This window comes from Conger conger, chromosome 4 (assembly GCF_963514075.1).
Source record: "Conger conger chromosome 4, fConCon1.1, whole genome shotgun sequence".
NCBI classification, from domain to species: domain Eukaryota; kingdom Metazoa; phylum Chordata; class Actinopteri; order Anguilliformes; family Congridae; genus Conger; species Conger conger.
In genome coordinates, this window is record NC_083763.1 from 45544197 (window position 1) to 45561815 (window position 17619).

Below are 17619 nucleotides of genomic sequence, written 5' to 3' on the forward strand. Positions count from 1 at the left end.
ATTTATGTGCAAACACATATTTCAATGAAAGGATGAATATGTCTATATAATATATACAAACACACAGACACACACTACACAGGTACACATTTACCATTTACCATGTGTGTTTTTTTGGTACTTTTAGCATACCATGGGTATCACCTTAAGAGGTGACATATTATGCATCTATACCAGTTCATGATTAGTCAACATGAAGCAGCAATGTAGCTGTTACCAATCAAGAACTTGGCAACCTGATATTGTGATAAATTGAGTGACAGTCTTCAAACCTGTGTCTGCCAATATTCGGTCGTGATTTGGAGGCATGTTTTAGTAAACCCGAGTAAGTCGATCCTCCAGCCGACGGCAACGGAAATCCTTTCGCGACGCTGCGCTTAATTGTCTCTCAGCCGCATTTGAACATCGCTCCCACTGCAGCCCCAGGATTCAGACAGACCAATTACGCGCCCGCGACTCCTCACCAGAAGAGAAGCCCCGGCAGCGTGACCCGCTCCCCGGCTCTCCGTTCGGTTAAAGCCGATTTATCTTCGCCGAATAAACGGCGGCCCGCTAATCTGTGCCTGCGTGCTCGGGTTATGGGGACAGGGATGATCCCTGGCACATCTGTGTGTCTGTTCCTTTTCCCAGCAGGCTCCACATGCCTACTATTGAGTATACAACTTGTATGCTGTATACTCATTAGTAAGCAAGTAAGTACAAATACCATTCATATTCGACATAGAGAATTTAATTTGTGTATGAGTATGCATTAAAAATAAAAGGTAGACTTACCATGAGCTACCAGATTGCAAAATGATGGTGTATGCTCCTTTAGAAGCCATAAATCACCCTCATTTCAAGTTTGTTTTTTAAAGGAATAACATGGTGGTTGGTCACACTTTCTAGGTTTTTATATGCATTTTGCACAAGAGGGCATTGAAGAAACACGATGAAAGTATTAAATATGTCCGTTCTTTAGTTCTGGAGAAGTAAGTGGTTCAAATTAAATGTCCTATTTTTAACCAGTGAGAATGTTCTCCTTGTAGTGCATCATACGAGGATAACCACTCCCCTTATCCCTCCCCTATAACTTGTGACCCATAGTTTGCACCACTGGCCTCCAGGCAAGACAATTCAACCATTTGACTAATGTTGTCAATGTTGTTCACTTAAATTAGAGTGCCTTTTAAGGACTATTAGACTATATCTGGTTATATTAAATTAGCTAGCTAACATTTTCATAAGGTGACGTTATAGATAACGTTAGCTAGCTAGTTATAGTTGTCCTTTTATCTTAACTCGGCTAGCTAGCTAGCAACAATTATCATTGGATAAGTCAGCGTCCTTACCTTAGCTATCGATAGTTGATATACTAGTTAGTTAGTGAAAATTCAGTCTCCCAAAATGAGATGGTTGAAAATTTATACTGGGAAGTTTTAAAATAAGTTTTCAAGTTTTGAAAAATATGTTTTAAAATACATTTAAATGACACCAACATCTGACTCCTTTAAGAAACTGTGTTTTAATCATAGTTAAGTACTGGTGAAAAACTACACCACCCACAATCCTTTTTTTATTTTTTTATTCCCGCCACCCCCCCCCCCCCCCCCTTTGGGAGGTCAACTTTATTTTTAATAATACAAAAACAAACATTTCTGAGAGAGCGAGAGAGAGAGGGAGAGAGAGAGAGAGAGAGAGAGCGAAGGAAGAAAACAGTATGAAGCCTTTGATGAGAGGGTAAAACAAAACAGACAGAGTCACTAAAAATAACAATAAGTGGAAAAAAAAAGAAATAAAGAATAATGATAAAAAGAATTATAAAGTGTGGAAAGAGTGACTTGTGTATACATATGAACACGCAGACCAACGGGCAGATAGACAGGAAGATGAACAGACAAACAGACAGGTGGACAAGTGAGTGGTTGTTGATTGGAGCCTTGAATGGATAGTATGGAGAAAGGGAGAGAAAAGGAGTAATAGTAAAAAAAGTAATAGTAATAAAAGTAACGATGGGGAAAAAAAATAAATAAATGGATGGGTTGGATTAGGATATGGCATTGCATGGATAGTATGGTCATTTTTACAGTTGCTATTCTGCCAATTAGAGATAGTGGTAAGTTTGTCCAACGGTTTAAATCATCTTCAATTGTATTTATTAACTGAATGAAATTAAGGAGGAACAACTCTGACAGCTTGGTAGAAATATTTATACCCAGATATTTGATATTGCTAATGGAGGTAAGGGGTGAGTTCTGAGATGTAGCATTCGGCACTATTTATGGGTAAAATGGTTGATTTTGTCCACTTTATAGCGTAGTCAGATATTTGAGAGAATTAATTAATGAGACTGATGACCTCACGCAGGGAGTTTGATGGGTCTTGTAGGTAGAGCAATATGTCGTCTGCGTAAAGGCTGATTTTGTGGTGTGTAGAGGGGGTATGGATTCCCTTTATTTTATCGTTTTGACGTATTGCAGCAGCTAGTGGTTCAATAAACAAGGCGGATAAAGCTGGTGAGAGTGGGCATCCTTGCCTGGTCCCTCTGTGCAGTGTGAAACTCTGTGATGTTAGTCCGTTAGCAGAAACTGTGGCCATTGGTGAATTATATAATATTTTTATCCACCCACAATCCTAAAGTGCTGTTACGACAGAGATGTCCACCACTCCAAGTTTCTTGGGTGGCAGCCATTGAACTATGAACTCTCTATGGAAAGTGCAAAGTCAGAGTTCCACTCCACCATGGACCAACACTGTGATATATTACAAGAAATGGCTGAATATAACATGTAACTAATCTATTATGTTTGCAATTACTATCCGTTTAAAAAAAAAAGAGTGTAAACAATTTGATTACATTGTTCGCAATGCTTTCTGGGATGCATAGTTAATTTGCATTAAGTACCGTTAAGAACAGATGCAGTCAATTAAAATGTGTTGGCATCACTGTCGTTGTAAAAAAATAATAATAGCTAGAAATTTTGATCCTTGGCCTATATATGGCTAAATATGTAGATATGCTGGGACACTGAGATGGTTAAATTGGGGCGGCCTGTAGCGTAGTGGTTAAAGTAAATGACTGGGACACGCAAGATCGGTGATTCTAATCCCGGTGTAGCCACAATAAGATCCGCACAGCCATTAGGCCCTTGAGCAAGGCCCTTAACCCTGCATTGCTCCAGGGGAGGATTGTCTCCTGCTTAGTCTAATCAACTGTACGTCGCTCTGGATAAGAGCGTCTGCCAAAATGCCACTAATATAAAATATTATATAATATAATATAATATAATATATAATAATATATAAATTAGGCTAGGCTGTTAAGTTGAGATCCATCTTGAAAGTATGTTTGAGTACAGATATGCATGACTTTTCATCACGTGAAATATACGTGTGATCTTTTCAAATATTTTTGGGTGATGTGGTTCCAAATAGTTCCATCTTTGAAGTTGTATTGGGGAAAAATCAACTTCTACCTTGTACTGCAGTGAAAATAGTTTACAGTTTTCCAAACTATTATCTCAAACAATAATAATAGCTTTTATTTTAAAATGGGAAGTTCTTAAGATAATTGTACTTCCCTAGTCTTTGGGGAGGGACGCACTTTCTCACTTTTAATCCGTATTTAAAGAAGGTCATCGGATGCCATATATACCTTGAGTACAACTCCTTTTTTCTTCAATTTTCCTTATCCTCAGAGTTAGAGAGGGGAAAAATAAGCCTCAAAAAGCCATTGTAGGCTTTGGTATGATGAGCGAATCTAATCCTGTTGTCCAATTCTGATTTTAGAAGTCGGATCAACTTCATATTACCTTCCAGCTGCAGGGTGAAGGACAGAATATTTAAGTTCAGAGAGTAAACAGAAATATTTCTTACAATGATTTGATGAGCACATCCATATTATATCACCCCTGCCACACCAGTTATATGCACAGACATACACACACACGCTACCTTGAACTTGGCTTAAATCTGAAAAGTATGTCATGGATTTTCACTCCCATTTATAAATTAATCGCGTATATTTTATATAATATCACAATTGAATAATTATATTAATAATATTTAAATTATATCATGTTTCCCTAATCCCTGAACTTGTTATACTACAAATGAAGACATGTTAACAGTTAAACAAGATAAATCCCCAATTTATTTATAAAAGTGGTCTTCATCTTTTCCTTGATGTTATCTTTCATGTACAGGTCTGATGCACCCTGCACTGGCCGAGAGCAGCATTTCAAATTTGCTCCTATAACTAGATACATCTTTAGTTTGCTTTGCTTGATGTTGGCCATAAACATTTCAATATTTATCAATGTCAATTAATTAAACAAATAAATCCTCTGAAAGTCTGGAATATTCATAGATAATCAATATGTTCATAAAGGTTTGTTTCACAGAAACATCATAACCTTCATTTTAAGGTAAGGTACTGTAGTTCATATTCAAATACTGTATATAGTTAATTTCTTATTGTGACTGAATGAATATACTGTAATGAATCACAACACTTTTTGTGAATTGTAAATTATACGAAACAGTTTGGTCATTAGATACTAATAATTGTTCAGTTAAAGACCTTATCGGCAGAAGTGACTTAAAAAAGGAAGTTCTTGAGGTTCATCTGCTGGCAATACTGCAGAATCTGTGCCATACTCTGATGAAATTGAATATCTTCTGCAATTTTGTCATATCTCATTTGTTATAAATCCACAAATGGAATCAAAAAATTATCTGAAAATGTTTCTACGCTCTTTTTCTCAGCAAAGCATGGTGTACCAAAAGTGATTGTAAATCAAGACTGCTGCAAATTATCAATTTAAATATGGCTCGAGGCTGCTAAGAGCTCTGTTTGCATTGAGGCTGGGTACAGAGCGGATGTCAGACTCCAGGGAGGAGAATCAACAGAATGTACAACATTAAGGGGCGGGTAATGTAAGGTTTGCTTTCAGAAGCAATGCGAGTTTAAACTCTTCAAATGCAAATGATTGTTTGGTGTTTTTTTTTTTAAGCAGGCACTTATCTTCACAGTAATCTCAGTTATTATCTCATGTTTCATCGTTGCCAATAAACGGCTGTTCCAGTCTAGGGTACTTCACCATGTTTCTTCAAACTCCTTTGGACTAAAGTGCTTTTGTCTGGTTGCGTGGACTCTCGGTTTCTATACCGTGTTCGAGGGGGAGTGACGGGGGTTCCCTGGGAAAACAGGTATAGTCAGTTCAGCAAAGTACATTATGTCTGAGAAGACAGCAATACTGTAGGAATTTTATTTTTAGTACTTGTAAAAGTGAACCTACTGAAACACCCAACTTGAGGCCTCTAGCACATAAAGACGACAACTTTCAACATCAGCGTTGTGAGCAATCGTCCTCGTGCATCAGAAATCCATAAACGAATCATTGGTGCAAATTATATGCCTCCCCAGGTAACAAAATAAACTGCTGTCAGCCTGAATTAATCATGCTTCTTGGAAGTACTTGCATGCTTTTACATTACCATTTTTTTAGCATTTAAAAATCATTGCTAGGTATGAGTTAAAGACAGCCTGGAATGTTTTCTCCCATAAACACGTAATTGTCCAGTTTTATACAAAAAATGGTGTAGTTTATTTTAGCCCAGCACTACAAAAACTAATGAACTAATAATACTTTTCAACCAAGACCTTGATAAGTAGAATCAGTTGTTTTGGTGCTGGGCTAAAACAAAAACCTGGATCCATAACATCCCCTTTCAGATACTATTTGACAGCACTGGGTTATGAAGCAGTATTCCAAGAGTCGAAGGGTCGACAATTCCAGTCCTTGAGAACCAGAGTGTATGCAGGTTTTATTTCGAACCAATTACCCTGGCTAAATGAGCCGATTGGCTGTGTGCACCAGCACTGGTCCGCTTGTACATTAAACACAGTAAAGTACACAGTAAAGCATTCACTCAAGAACTTCTGTCGTTCAAGTGCAGGTGTGGCGAGGGGGAAGCCCCAAACGGCACGAAGTGGCAGAATGGAGGGGTCTTGTTGGTGTATAGGTCTTGATAAGGGATTGAATATATACAGGGGCTGATCCTTTAACTGCCTGGTATGCGAGCACCAAAGTTTTAAATTTGATGCGAGCCATAACAGACAGCCAGGTTACTGAGCAGGGGGGTGACATGTGAATGTCTGGGAACATTGAATACCAGACGGGCTGCAGCATTCTGGATCAGTTGTAGGGGTCTGATGGCAGATGCTGGAAGGCCAGCCAGCAGAGAATTGCAATAGTCCAGGCGGGACAGGACCATTGCTTGAACAAGGAGCTGGAGTAGGTGGTGAGAAAGGGTCGGATTCTCCGGATGTTGTACAGGAAGAACCTGCACGCCCGGGTCACCGTAGCGATGTTCTTGGAGAAGGACAGCCTGTTGTCCATCACCACTCCAAGGTTTCTTGCACTAGGGGATGAGGTCACTGTGGTATCCCCTAGTGAGATGGAGAAATCAGAGAAGGGAGCGGTTAAAGCAGGGATGAAGATCACCTCCGTCTTACCTGGGTTGAGCTTTAGATGGTGGTTGCCCATCCAGCTCTGGATGTCTCTCAGGCAGGCGGAGATACGGGTGGAGACCTGTGTGTCTGATGGGGGGAAGGAGAGAAAGAGTTTGGTGTCATCGGCATAACAATGATAGGAGATGCCATGAGCAGAGATAACGGGGCCAAGGGATCTCGTTTTAGGGGTAAGTAAGTAATTAAGGCCAGAGGTTAGGATGAAAACCAGAAACGGATACGGCCCACCTCTGTTCTAAACAAAACATTTTGAATGTAACTCATGAAGATCATCCTGAAATAAAGACTATCAACTGTCAATTGAAAGCCACCGTCAGTCACAAGGTAGAATGTGGCTCTAAGCTCAGGCACTGCTGGTAACCCCAAGCCGTCGGCAATTTCACAACAGGGTGAGTCACCTAATGACCTTGACCTGCAAATTCCCCCTGGAAGGCCATATCTGTTTGCTGCCCTGCGTGCCTTGTGTTATTGTCGTTAAACAAGAGCTTGGTTTGTGGTAGCTGACACTTTTCGCCTTAATTACAACCGGCTCGTAGCGCGTAGCTGTTTGCTTCCGTTTGCCCTTCTCAGCCAACCCAGCGATAACTGCCGATACCGCTGCACTGAGAAAGCCGCCGCAAGAAAGCCAGCGGCACCCACTGACCCTAAGGTCATTCTGGCAGCAGGTTCTAAGTTTTGACGGGGGCAGCCAACTGTGGAGAGGAGTATAGCCCCAGGCTCTCCATGTGTGCCGTCATAGCTCGTTAGCCTAATAAACTGCTTGGTATCGCCCACGTGTCTTTTATTAAGGGGCGGGTGAGCCAATGGTAGGTATCGGGACTGACATCCGAACCCAGCTGTGGTGCGAAATGGCTAAACGCCCCATTTCCTTGTCAGAAGCCCCGATTGGCTATCTCCAAGGCCGATAACAGTGATGTCAGCGAGGGAGGTTTTTAATGCACAGACCGCCAGCCACAGGGGTCAGGAGTGCATCAACACACAAGCGAGGGGGTAACTTGGGCTGTTAATGAGGTCAACATGGCCTTTTTTTAAATATATATACTGCATATATTCAATATATATTTTTCTCTGAACACTGACTGTGGCAGTAATGTGATTTTCTATGGTGCAGACAGCTCACTTGTAAATGAAAAGGAAATAGAATTTCTGGTGTGACAAAAAAAAGATTCATTTTTATATAAAAAGTTCAGCCCACTAGAGTCCTGTTACAAAAATACCAAAAAAAATACCTGTCATGGCGCAATGAGATATTTGTTTAATATTACATATGTGTTGCCTCATACATGTAATATTGCATACTTGTACAGTGGATGTTGGCTGACGGTACATTTAAATGCAGTTAAAAATATCAAATAAGTTCATTTATTCATTCCCATTATCTTTCTTACCTGAGTTTTAGTACAACAATAAAATGTGTTGTTAAGAATAAACATTTTATTATATGAAGCTTTTCGGATATAGCAAATTGTATTTAATCTTGGTGTGAGAGTGTGATATTGAAAGGGGTTCTTCACAACTGAGAGGCACCATATTACTTTGTTAATTATCTATGATCTGATTAGACGCATCTCAGGATTCCCCAGGCAGTGTTATGACTTGTTTCACGGTAACAAGCCTAGGAGATTCTCAGAAACGTCCCACACACTGCACCACTGAGCTGTTTTTTGAAATACAAATTTTAATTCTGTAAACATGAGAGATTGGAGCTGCTTGCTTATCCTTTTGAATTTCTATTCAGTTTCCTCTGTTTACAAAGGTGATACCTTTTCCCTGAAGAAGCTGGCTCTGAACGACATTATTTGCTTCAGTAAACAAGAAAGCCACTGTACCCATTAGGTTTTAATAGAAATTGGACTAATATGATACCCTAAAATATCAAAACTTTTGAAATACTCACATTTACCTGTGAATAAGCACTGTGTCTGGGCAAAGTATTAGCACAAGGAAGTTCTCATTGTCTCATTGAACCGTTTGCTTCTTCCTCACATCTTTGATGTGTGCAGACACAGTGACACATTGATTTGAAGAATATTACTTTTCCTTCTCTATATAGGCCTTGTTTGTTTTTTGTGGAAGGTTTCATAGATTACTGATACGAGATGTGGAAAAAAGAGATGGCGCATGAAAGCTCGGGAGACAAATTCACTTCGGTGTATAAAAAGAAAAGGCTCCCACGCACATTTTCTTAATGAAAGTCCTTCCGAGAAAACCGTCTTTGATGGGCAATTTCTGGAAGACAGACAAGTGCCTCAGTTAAAAATTACAGCCTCTCAGTAATACCTTGGCTGTCCTTATCAGATTCAAACGGTTTCTATTATTTTAAAGTGAAAACGATAACGGATTTGATCTTTTTTTCTGTTACTCTCAGGACGCATACATCAATGGGTTCCCTAATGCCAACTCTTGGTTTCAGTTTTACTGCGTCGTCTGTTTCTTGGAATCCTTTATCGCTGTCCTCCGTTGTCGAAGGCTTTTATGCGTTTTGTTTTGATTTTGAATGTCATTGGCATATTTTGCAGTGCAATTCAAAGAAGGAAAGTAACAATTTCTTTGCAAAGAAATGTTGTCATAAATTTGAAGAGGTCAAGCCTTTCAGAGAAGCCCTCTGAAACACTGTATTTAGAAACACTGAATAAGGGAGAAATATTGTTGAATGCAGACACTGATCAATACCGAGTTTTTAGATCTATTTTTATTGTTTTTACATCAAAGTGTACTGTTCAGTATTAACTGTAAAAGAGGAATTGGATAAAGGCAGAAATCATAATCAACATTGCCCTTCATCATCTGGCTGCCGTTCTCTTAACCTTCACTTAACAACACATTGCAGATATTTGCTGGGGGTCAAGGAATAGTTATAATGGTGTTTATTATGAACATTTTTACCCAATTAGTGTTATCTTAAAACCTGTTTCTTTTTCACTGGTGGAGATCTTTTCTGATGCAATTATTCATGATTTCACACTTCATGCAGAACTGAGACTTGTAGAAAAAGGATACTTTTTTACCAGATACTTCCAGAAGTTACAAAGAACTTCTCAGCTGCAGTTTAATGTAGTTTATCTGCAAATGCGCGATGGTTCAAAACCGCTGGAGGTCTCCCTCCATTTTCCGAGACGTCTTTAATCACGTTTAATGTGCGTTATCTGGAACTATTTTTAAGTAGGGCGCTGATATCCTCCAATGCACAACTGAGCGGAACTTAGAATTGTTTTTAATGTGGATGGAGGGAGATAGGCACATTACTTGGTGCCGGTTGTGCCTGATTGTTGCTTCCTTAGCTCCATGGGAGATGGAGATTAGAGTGCCTTTTTTGCGCCTGTACCACTCCTCAGTGGTCTTGTGGGGACGTGGTGTTGCAAAGGCCTGACAGAGTCCCTTGATGGACACTTAGCCTTTGCCCTAGCCTGACCCAGAAGCTGAAAAGTGTTGGAAAGACATTTAAGCCTGAAATGCCGACGAGCAAAATTTTTGCGAAATGGCTCTTCCGCACCAAGGGGGATTTCCCCACGCTCGCCTGAGAAAATATCTCCCTTCCCCCCACCCCATGCAGGTTTAAAATGCAAAGTTACCAGATCAGCCCCGGGTCCTGCTTACTTTCTCTCTGCTTATTCTGACATCTCAAAGAGGCTCTGGGAAATTTCACACCCCAATCACTCGCAAGGTCAGTTTCGATCGGGCTCAGGGAAACTTCCGGAAGCGAGGATTGTAATCGCGTGCGATGACTTGTCGTCGTACCTTCCTGCGAGCGCTGGGGTCTGGCGTAGTCATCGGGGCATCTCGACTAAAACGTGTCAGTCCCAGAGGACTCCAGGGAAAGAAAAAAAGGGCAAACAAATTACCATCTGCCATCACCACAAGGGGAGGAATGACAGTTTGCAACATTACTAACACGGGGCCTAATGGCTCTGAAGCTGACATTCGTAAGGCTTGGTATACCTACATGTACTGAATTCCAGCAGGAACCCCCACTAAAAATTCAACCTCCTTGCAAAATTTACCCCTCAAAACTTGGTCTGAATTAGGTTTCCAGCATTCCAGGTTCAATTTCTTTCTATTTTTCTATGCACCTTAACCACAGAAGAACTGTGAATGAGCGCCATTGTGTCTCCTGTATGAGTTTGGCTCGTTGAAAGGGGTTTGTTTGTGTTGTGATACGGAAGGTCCCGTGCGTGATTTTTCTTCTGGCGGCACTGGGCTTGTTTATTTGCTGTTTAAAGTTATTTCACAGTCGCACATGAGCGTTGCTTAGTGCCCCAGGGACAGAGAGGCACATAACAATGATGTGATGAAAAATAACATGATGGAGAGAATAACTGTAGGCTAGAGGCAGATTTTATTTAGATTTTTTCTTTCTCCAAGAGCAGAGACTCACTGAAGGATATAGTGATTTTTGTTGGTAGCTTAGGCACGCACACGTGCCACATGCTTACATACGCACACACATACATGCGCACACCACATACACACACGCACACACACACGCCACTGCTGTCAAGAGTTTCCACACTGTTCCCTCTCAGTTGCGGCGTGGTGCTTTCTGGATTTATCCTCCAGCGTCCACCTGCTCCAGCTAGATTACACGGAAGTGTCCGGAGCTCAGCTCCGTTGCTAAGGTTGAGACTGTAAATTATCATTAAACACCGTCCCAGATGTCCCTCAGACTGAGATGTCGGAGATACCCAGATGTGATTATTTAACACTGGAGCTCATGCCTACACCTCTTCTGCCTGAAAAAAAAAAAAATCTTTCCAGGAACTGCTATGAGCCTACCTTCGCTGTCACGTTGATTGCTAGAGCCTCTGTCTGTCACTTAACTTGACATGTCTCGGTAGCCCCAGGTTATTATGTAGGGTTTATTTCATCTGCGCTATAGGTTTTCAGTGGGAAGAGCAAGGGTTGTCATCTGGAACAGCAGGCGCCATGTGTAGCACTATGCACTTTTAAAATATTTATTTCAAAACTGTCACGGATGAAGCACCGCGGCTTACACTCCGATTGCTGAGACGGTGGAGCTCCCTTTGAGCATTATTCAATGCCAGGGGGACTTAATGCAGCGCGATCATTAGTGAGATTTCTAAACTTATTTTATCAGAGCTCATAAAGGTAAAGAATAGAATTGCTAGTAAAGGATATTATAAATAGCTGGAGTAACTGTCGTTATTTTACGTAGAAAAAAACTTTTTTAGGTCGAAAAAAAGAGGTTGGCTGAAACAAACGGGAGAGTAATTACAAATTATAATGTCAATAGCCATTTTATTAAATTTGGGAACCAATGATTAGCTGAAAATGTACTTAAAAGCAGTATTTTATGAAACAGTAACAGGTAAAATGGGTCACTGATTGTAATTACTGTGGATGTGGTATTTGGACTAATGCTGATAAGTATTGCTTAATTCTAGGTTAGTGCCATTGAAACACTGATATGTTGTTAACTTAATGGTATTTGTTTATATGCAGTGCCTTTAGAGAGTTTTCATCTTGCACTGATTATTTCTCTTTCTTCTATGCTGCAGTCAAATTACACTGGAAAAGACTGTTTAACTCCTATAAACATGACTCCATATGTGAATTATGTATTAATAAAGTATTCATATGTCTTCAGAATTATATGAAAAAAGTCTAATAAAAATAAAAACCTGAAAATTACTGAAAGCATTCACCACCTTTGTCTTAAGAACCTAAATTGAGCCTGGTGCATTCCATTTTCGTGAGAGATCACTTACTGTAAATACGTTAATGAGGTCGACCTCTGTTGATTTTGAATCCACCATTGTTCAGTTGCATAATTACAGAATAAATATCAGTGCCCTTGAGGTCTCACAACTGAAACAGCAGAGAATATCAGTAACGTTGTGTTGAAGACCAAGGAGCAGCCCATGGAACTTCAAGGAGAAGTTGTTTGGAGACAAAAGGATGAAGGTTATAAAAAGATAGAACAAATATTTTGAGTCTTCCTATGAGCTCATTTATCCTATTAGGTCCATTGTAAACCTGCTGAAAACAGCTCAAGCTAGGTTTTGACCAGTTCAGACTCCCAGCTCAACATGATTTAGCTAGTTGACCAGTTCAGACCAGCTCCCAGCTTGACATGGTTTGACCAGCTCAAGCTATGTTTAGAAACAGCAATAACTGGATGAGCAGCTCATACCCAGCTACAAAAAAAACATGGCAAAACCCAGACACTACCAATATAAAGCCATCCTACCAAACTGATGAACCGGACAAGAAGCAAGATTGTCAGAGAAGAGACCAAGATGCTGCCTACAAAACTTGCAAAGCTTACTGGCTGAACTGACAGAGACTGTCCAGCAATAAACAATCTGTTCAGAACTTCACATGAATCTTCGGTTCCAGCAGGGTAATGACCCAAATTACGTGGCAAAAACTTGATATTACTATTTTACCATTACAGTGTCTGTTTAGTGTTCAGTGCAGGGATGAAACAAGCCGGTTTGTGATTTCAGAGTATCACTGCATTCTTTGTTGGCTGTACTTGGCAATTTACAGACAATTGTCACAGCAATCATGTGAGATTATTGTATCTTGATACATGAATTGAGTAGAATGGAAATAATATCTACAATACTGTAAGACAGCGCTGAAGATCTTATCCTACTCACAGCCTCATGACCTAATAAAGGATTTAATTTTTCCATGCTCTAATTGGTGGAAAATTTACCATGGCAGTGTAATTATTTTCAGGGGCCCATTTGCATTTTCAGTGCTCTGCTAAGTAAATGTTAGGTTTCAAGGCCTTTATAGATAAATTAATAATCTTGAATATTTAACTATGGAACATTTAAATTAAGTCATTTTTTCTTACTGTAGGGCATTTTTAGGCTCTATTCAAAGATAGATAAGCACTCATTTAAAAAATTCTATATCAATCACCATTTACTCGGAAATAAATCCGTTCTTTTGAGTTGTTTTTTATGTGCTTGCACTTTGAAGGGTAATATGAGTTGGTGTCCACAGCAGTCATATTCTCTGAATTTGTAAAGACCCCGTGTTTTTCAAAATGCAAGCTACGTAATTTAAACAGCATGATAGATTGAGAAGAGAACATGGATCATCTGTCTTTTGGCATGATCACATCCTTTCAATACAGTTTTCTGTCTGTGGCAGTGTGTGTAGGTGTTCAGGACAGAAAGGGCCCTTAAACCACTGAGTGGCTGGTCATACCATTCTGCCATTCTTAGCCAAAAGTTTGTGTCCATTTCTGAAAGGAGGATAGTTCTAAAGGCCGACTATGCAGGATTTGTCTCTCCTCTGTTTGTATACCAAAAATGTATATGCCCCATTCTCAACACCACCTCTCTGCACAGATGACTGTGTGCTGTGATAGCAATGAGCTGAGGGACTGTGATCTGATATGATTCGTAAAACATCAGCTTTGGTAGTCGCTTTTCACACAGGCAATTTAGCTATTTAACTGACGTTACTTGTTTTTGTATTTAGGTAGCTAACTTTAGCTAAACATTTGCTTGTGCTAACACCAGGGGATTTCAGTCTGCTCTCAAGCCTGCCTGCATAATTCCATAATATATACACGCATACGCACAAATGCATCAATTCATTCTTACATTACATTACATTAATGGCATTTGGCAGCCCTCTTATCCAGAGTGACATACAGTTGATTAGACTAAGCAGGAGACAATCATCCCCTGGAGCAATGCAGGGTTGAAGGCCCCAAAACTGAATTTAGTTAGCTAGCTAATAACACGGCAGCTATATAATATGTTTTCTAATTTAGCTATCTATGTTAGTCTCCAAGGCTAATCTCCCGCAAACCCATCTCATCACTGTTGTATCATCTCTTGTCTTCCCCACCTCCTCCTTCTATTGGATCATTGAGTGAATGAGTTCAGACTATTGGACACATGCTTTTCAGATACAACACAGAAATAAAAAGTGCCACTCCCAAAAGAATGCAAGTAGACAAGCAAGGTATTGGACAGAAGTGAACACAAATTCATGTTGCCAGTCTATCATAGTTAAGACTGAGCATGTTTGTATGAGTTCAATGCACATAGTCAATGTTACAAGCCTGCCTGAACGTTTTTGTCAGTTATAATAATGTTTTTTTTTTTTTTTGCTTAATACACATTTTGCTTTATGCAATGTGTCAAATTCAAAATTTTCCATTTTAAGTTGTTCACAAGTCTTTGTTTCCTTCCTATTTTAAAAATTGTACTGGTACTTCAAGTTCAAGTCTGTTCTCATCTTGTAATAAAACCAATAATTGAATTTTTGGCTCAAGGCAGTAACCTAGAAAGAACAGCCTAGGTTAATGACATGTGGCAACAGCTATTTTTTAGTACAGCAGAGTATCTGACACTGGGAAAGAAAGAGGCTGGCTTGAAGTGTTTTTCTTGTAGTATCTTACTGTAGAATTATCTATTTATTGTCCTGTTGCAGTGAGTCCATTAAGTTAAGATGGGAATCTTGCGTGCCGGACTTTGACTTCTCTGATGTAAATAGCCCTCTCTCTGTCCTGGTCAGAGGCCAATCTTTTCATAAAAGCATTTTGAGAAATCCAGTCATTGCCATAAAGATTCTAGGCCCATGGGTAGAGAGGCCTTGTTACTGATGGCGTGTCTTTTCAAGACTTGGTACTTTCAAGTGATCAGAAAGGCTTTTGACCTTGCAGCGCCATGGCAACCGTAAAACGAATTAGCATTGCGAAAGCCAGCCTTTTGTGACCATGCAGGGGAGTCTGGGTCCTTTTTCGTTTCTGAAATGAACCCGAGTCACGCGGGGACGCCGCGAAGAAGCACCGTCGCCAACCTCCCCCCCCCTCCCCCCGCCCCCCCTTCGGGTGTGAACGGCACAAATCTCTTTAATTTAGCGCCTCCCGCGGCTCCCAAAAGCCGACGTCAGCACAAGTGTCCAACACGCCTGCCGATGCGCCGTCATGATTTCTCCGCCAAAACAATTTATCCCCACCTCTCGGCTTTATGAGCCATAGTTTATGACTGGAGATGGTCCGGGCTGCACGGGCTCGCCGGTGTCTAGGTACCTCTGCAATCGATACCAAGGAAGCAGGCTGGATAATTACTTGCACCCAAAGACACAGTATAAATAACTCCCATGCAGACATGAGCCCCCCAGCATTTGCCCAGAGCACAATTTTTGTACGGTACAATATTCATAAACCATTTTCATATAGGAACCAATAAAGTGCACTGTGGATCCAGAACATGGTATGTTTATGATACCCATTATATGCACGGATCCCAGATTTAAAGAGATGCATTGAGATGTATCCGAGTAATTTGGTCCGAGACGCTGCAATGTTTATTTATTTATTTTTCCGGTGCAAATAAAAATTAAACAGTAAAGCATGCACGAGGTTGTCACAAACTCGTGCCGGGCTGGCGTTTCCAGATCGATACGCGTGGCCCTGAGTTGATGGTATTCCTTTTTCATCAGCTCTCAGTGAGGTTATTCTGCCGGGGAAGGAATGTACTTTATTTACAGTCACTCTTAAGGCTTGTTTTTTCCCCTCTCTGTTTTTCAGAATTATGGGGGCTCTCCGGCGACGGGTTCGATTTCCTCGACGCCGATCAGCGTTCACAACCGGATGGTCATCCCGTCCCTGCCGCCTCTCACGGCCACCAAGAAGTTGGCCCCCAAGCCCCAGGTTTCGGCGGCCCCCGCAGGCCCTGGCCCTGTGCCCGTTCCCCAGTTCCAGACTGCACCTCAGCCCCCTCCCCCCGGGCCTCAGCAAAGCGTCCAGCTTCCCGCCCCCGTCCCCACCCCGGAGGCTCTCCCCCAACCAGGCCACGCCGCCGCTCCCCAGGTTATCCAACCAGCTCCAGCCCTCCAGGTCGCCTCTGCTCCTGCGCCTCCGCAGAAGGTAGGCCCGCCCATCTCCGCCTCGCACGCATCTCTGCGCTGTTCCCATCGCAAAATGGCCGACGCCTCGGCTGAACGGTCACTTCATTTGGGTGGGGGGGCGGAGGGTGGACACAATAATACGAAACAATCATCATTCATTTAATTGATGTCGTTAGCCGCTGAAAGGTAACGGCAAGCTGCTTTTTGCCGGTAAGAACTACTGGTGATTTAGGAGAGGCCTCAACAAACGTGCGTCTGAGCAAAGCAGATGGTTAATTTGAAGAGGCATGTACACAGTGATTAGCTCTGTAGGGCAAAGGAGACAAATGGGAGAAATTAGCGTGTTCACTGGAGCTTCAGCACATTTGACTCCCACATGGAGTGGTTGGGTCTATCACAGTCTATGCATTGTGCTTCAATTATGTAAACCATACATTCGGCAATGTCCTTGGCTTATCCCTCAAGTGGAATGCGTTATTCTTGCATTAACATTGCTACAAAGACCACCCTATCCCCAGTTTGAAGGGTTTCCATTGCTATACTGTGGTTACACTTCTAGAGTTGATGCCTGTGCCAGTGAGTGGAAGAACAGATCTACCATCAAGAATATATGGGAGGGCAGTTGTACTTGGAATATCTTGTATGTTGGACCAACAGGCATACTCTGTAAAAACTTCAGACTGCCTACTGTTGAAAGTGGGTTGACTGCATGGATAAGTCAGTAACATACAAAAGTCTGTCAGGCACCAGTGCCATTATGGGTAGCCTGATAAGTTTATGATACAGTACTGCCACTAGTGGTTAATGAAATTGTGTTCAGATGAAGAAACGTAAGGTTAGCGATGTTTATGCTTTAAGAGCTTTTCAAATCCCCTCAAGGTGAACTGAGATGAAAAACACAGTCGGTTTAGGCCTTGCAATGTACACAGAAACAACAGAGCGAGTCCTGCTAAACTGAGGTTAAACTGACAAAAGATGGAAAACCTTCAAGGAAGAATTTCTGAAAAGGGTATCCAAGAAACTAAATAAATGTTCAATGTTACAATTGAAGCATTCTGATTAAAAAAAGGAATGCATGGTTTGATTAACATACTGAATTAACATACTGAATAAATCATTCATTTGAGCACAAGGAGGACTAACAGACTGTTTCCAATTGTATTCCTTTTTAAATTTTTGACCTTCAGGAGAAAGTTGAGGTTGCTACCGATGCTGAGATTTCTACAAAAAGAACCCAAGGCTTTCAAAAAACAGTTATC

At 41.0% G+C, this 17619-nt stretch overlaps 1 protein-coding gene across 8 annotated transcripts in view; it reads left to right on the top strand.

The window, feature by feature from the left end:
- Positions 1-17619, top strand: part of lpp (LIM domain containing preferred translocation partner in lipoma) — a 273606-nt gene that overhangs the window by 190262 nt on the left and 65725 nt on the right. For all 8 annotated transcript variants that reach the window (XM_061240899.1, XM_061240898.1, XM_061240902.1 and 5 more), the window contains one exon: positions 16041-16379. In XM_061240899.1, the coding sequence (XP_061096883.1) occupies positions 16041-16379 (339 nt within the window). The remainder of the gene's footprint in view (positions 1-16040; positions 16380-17619) is intronic.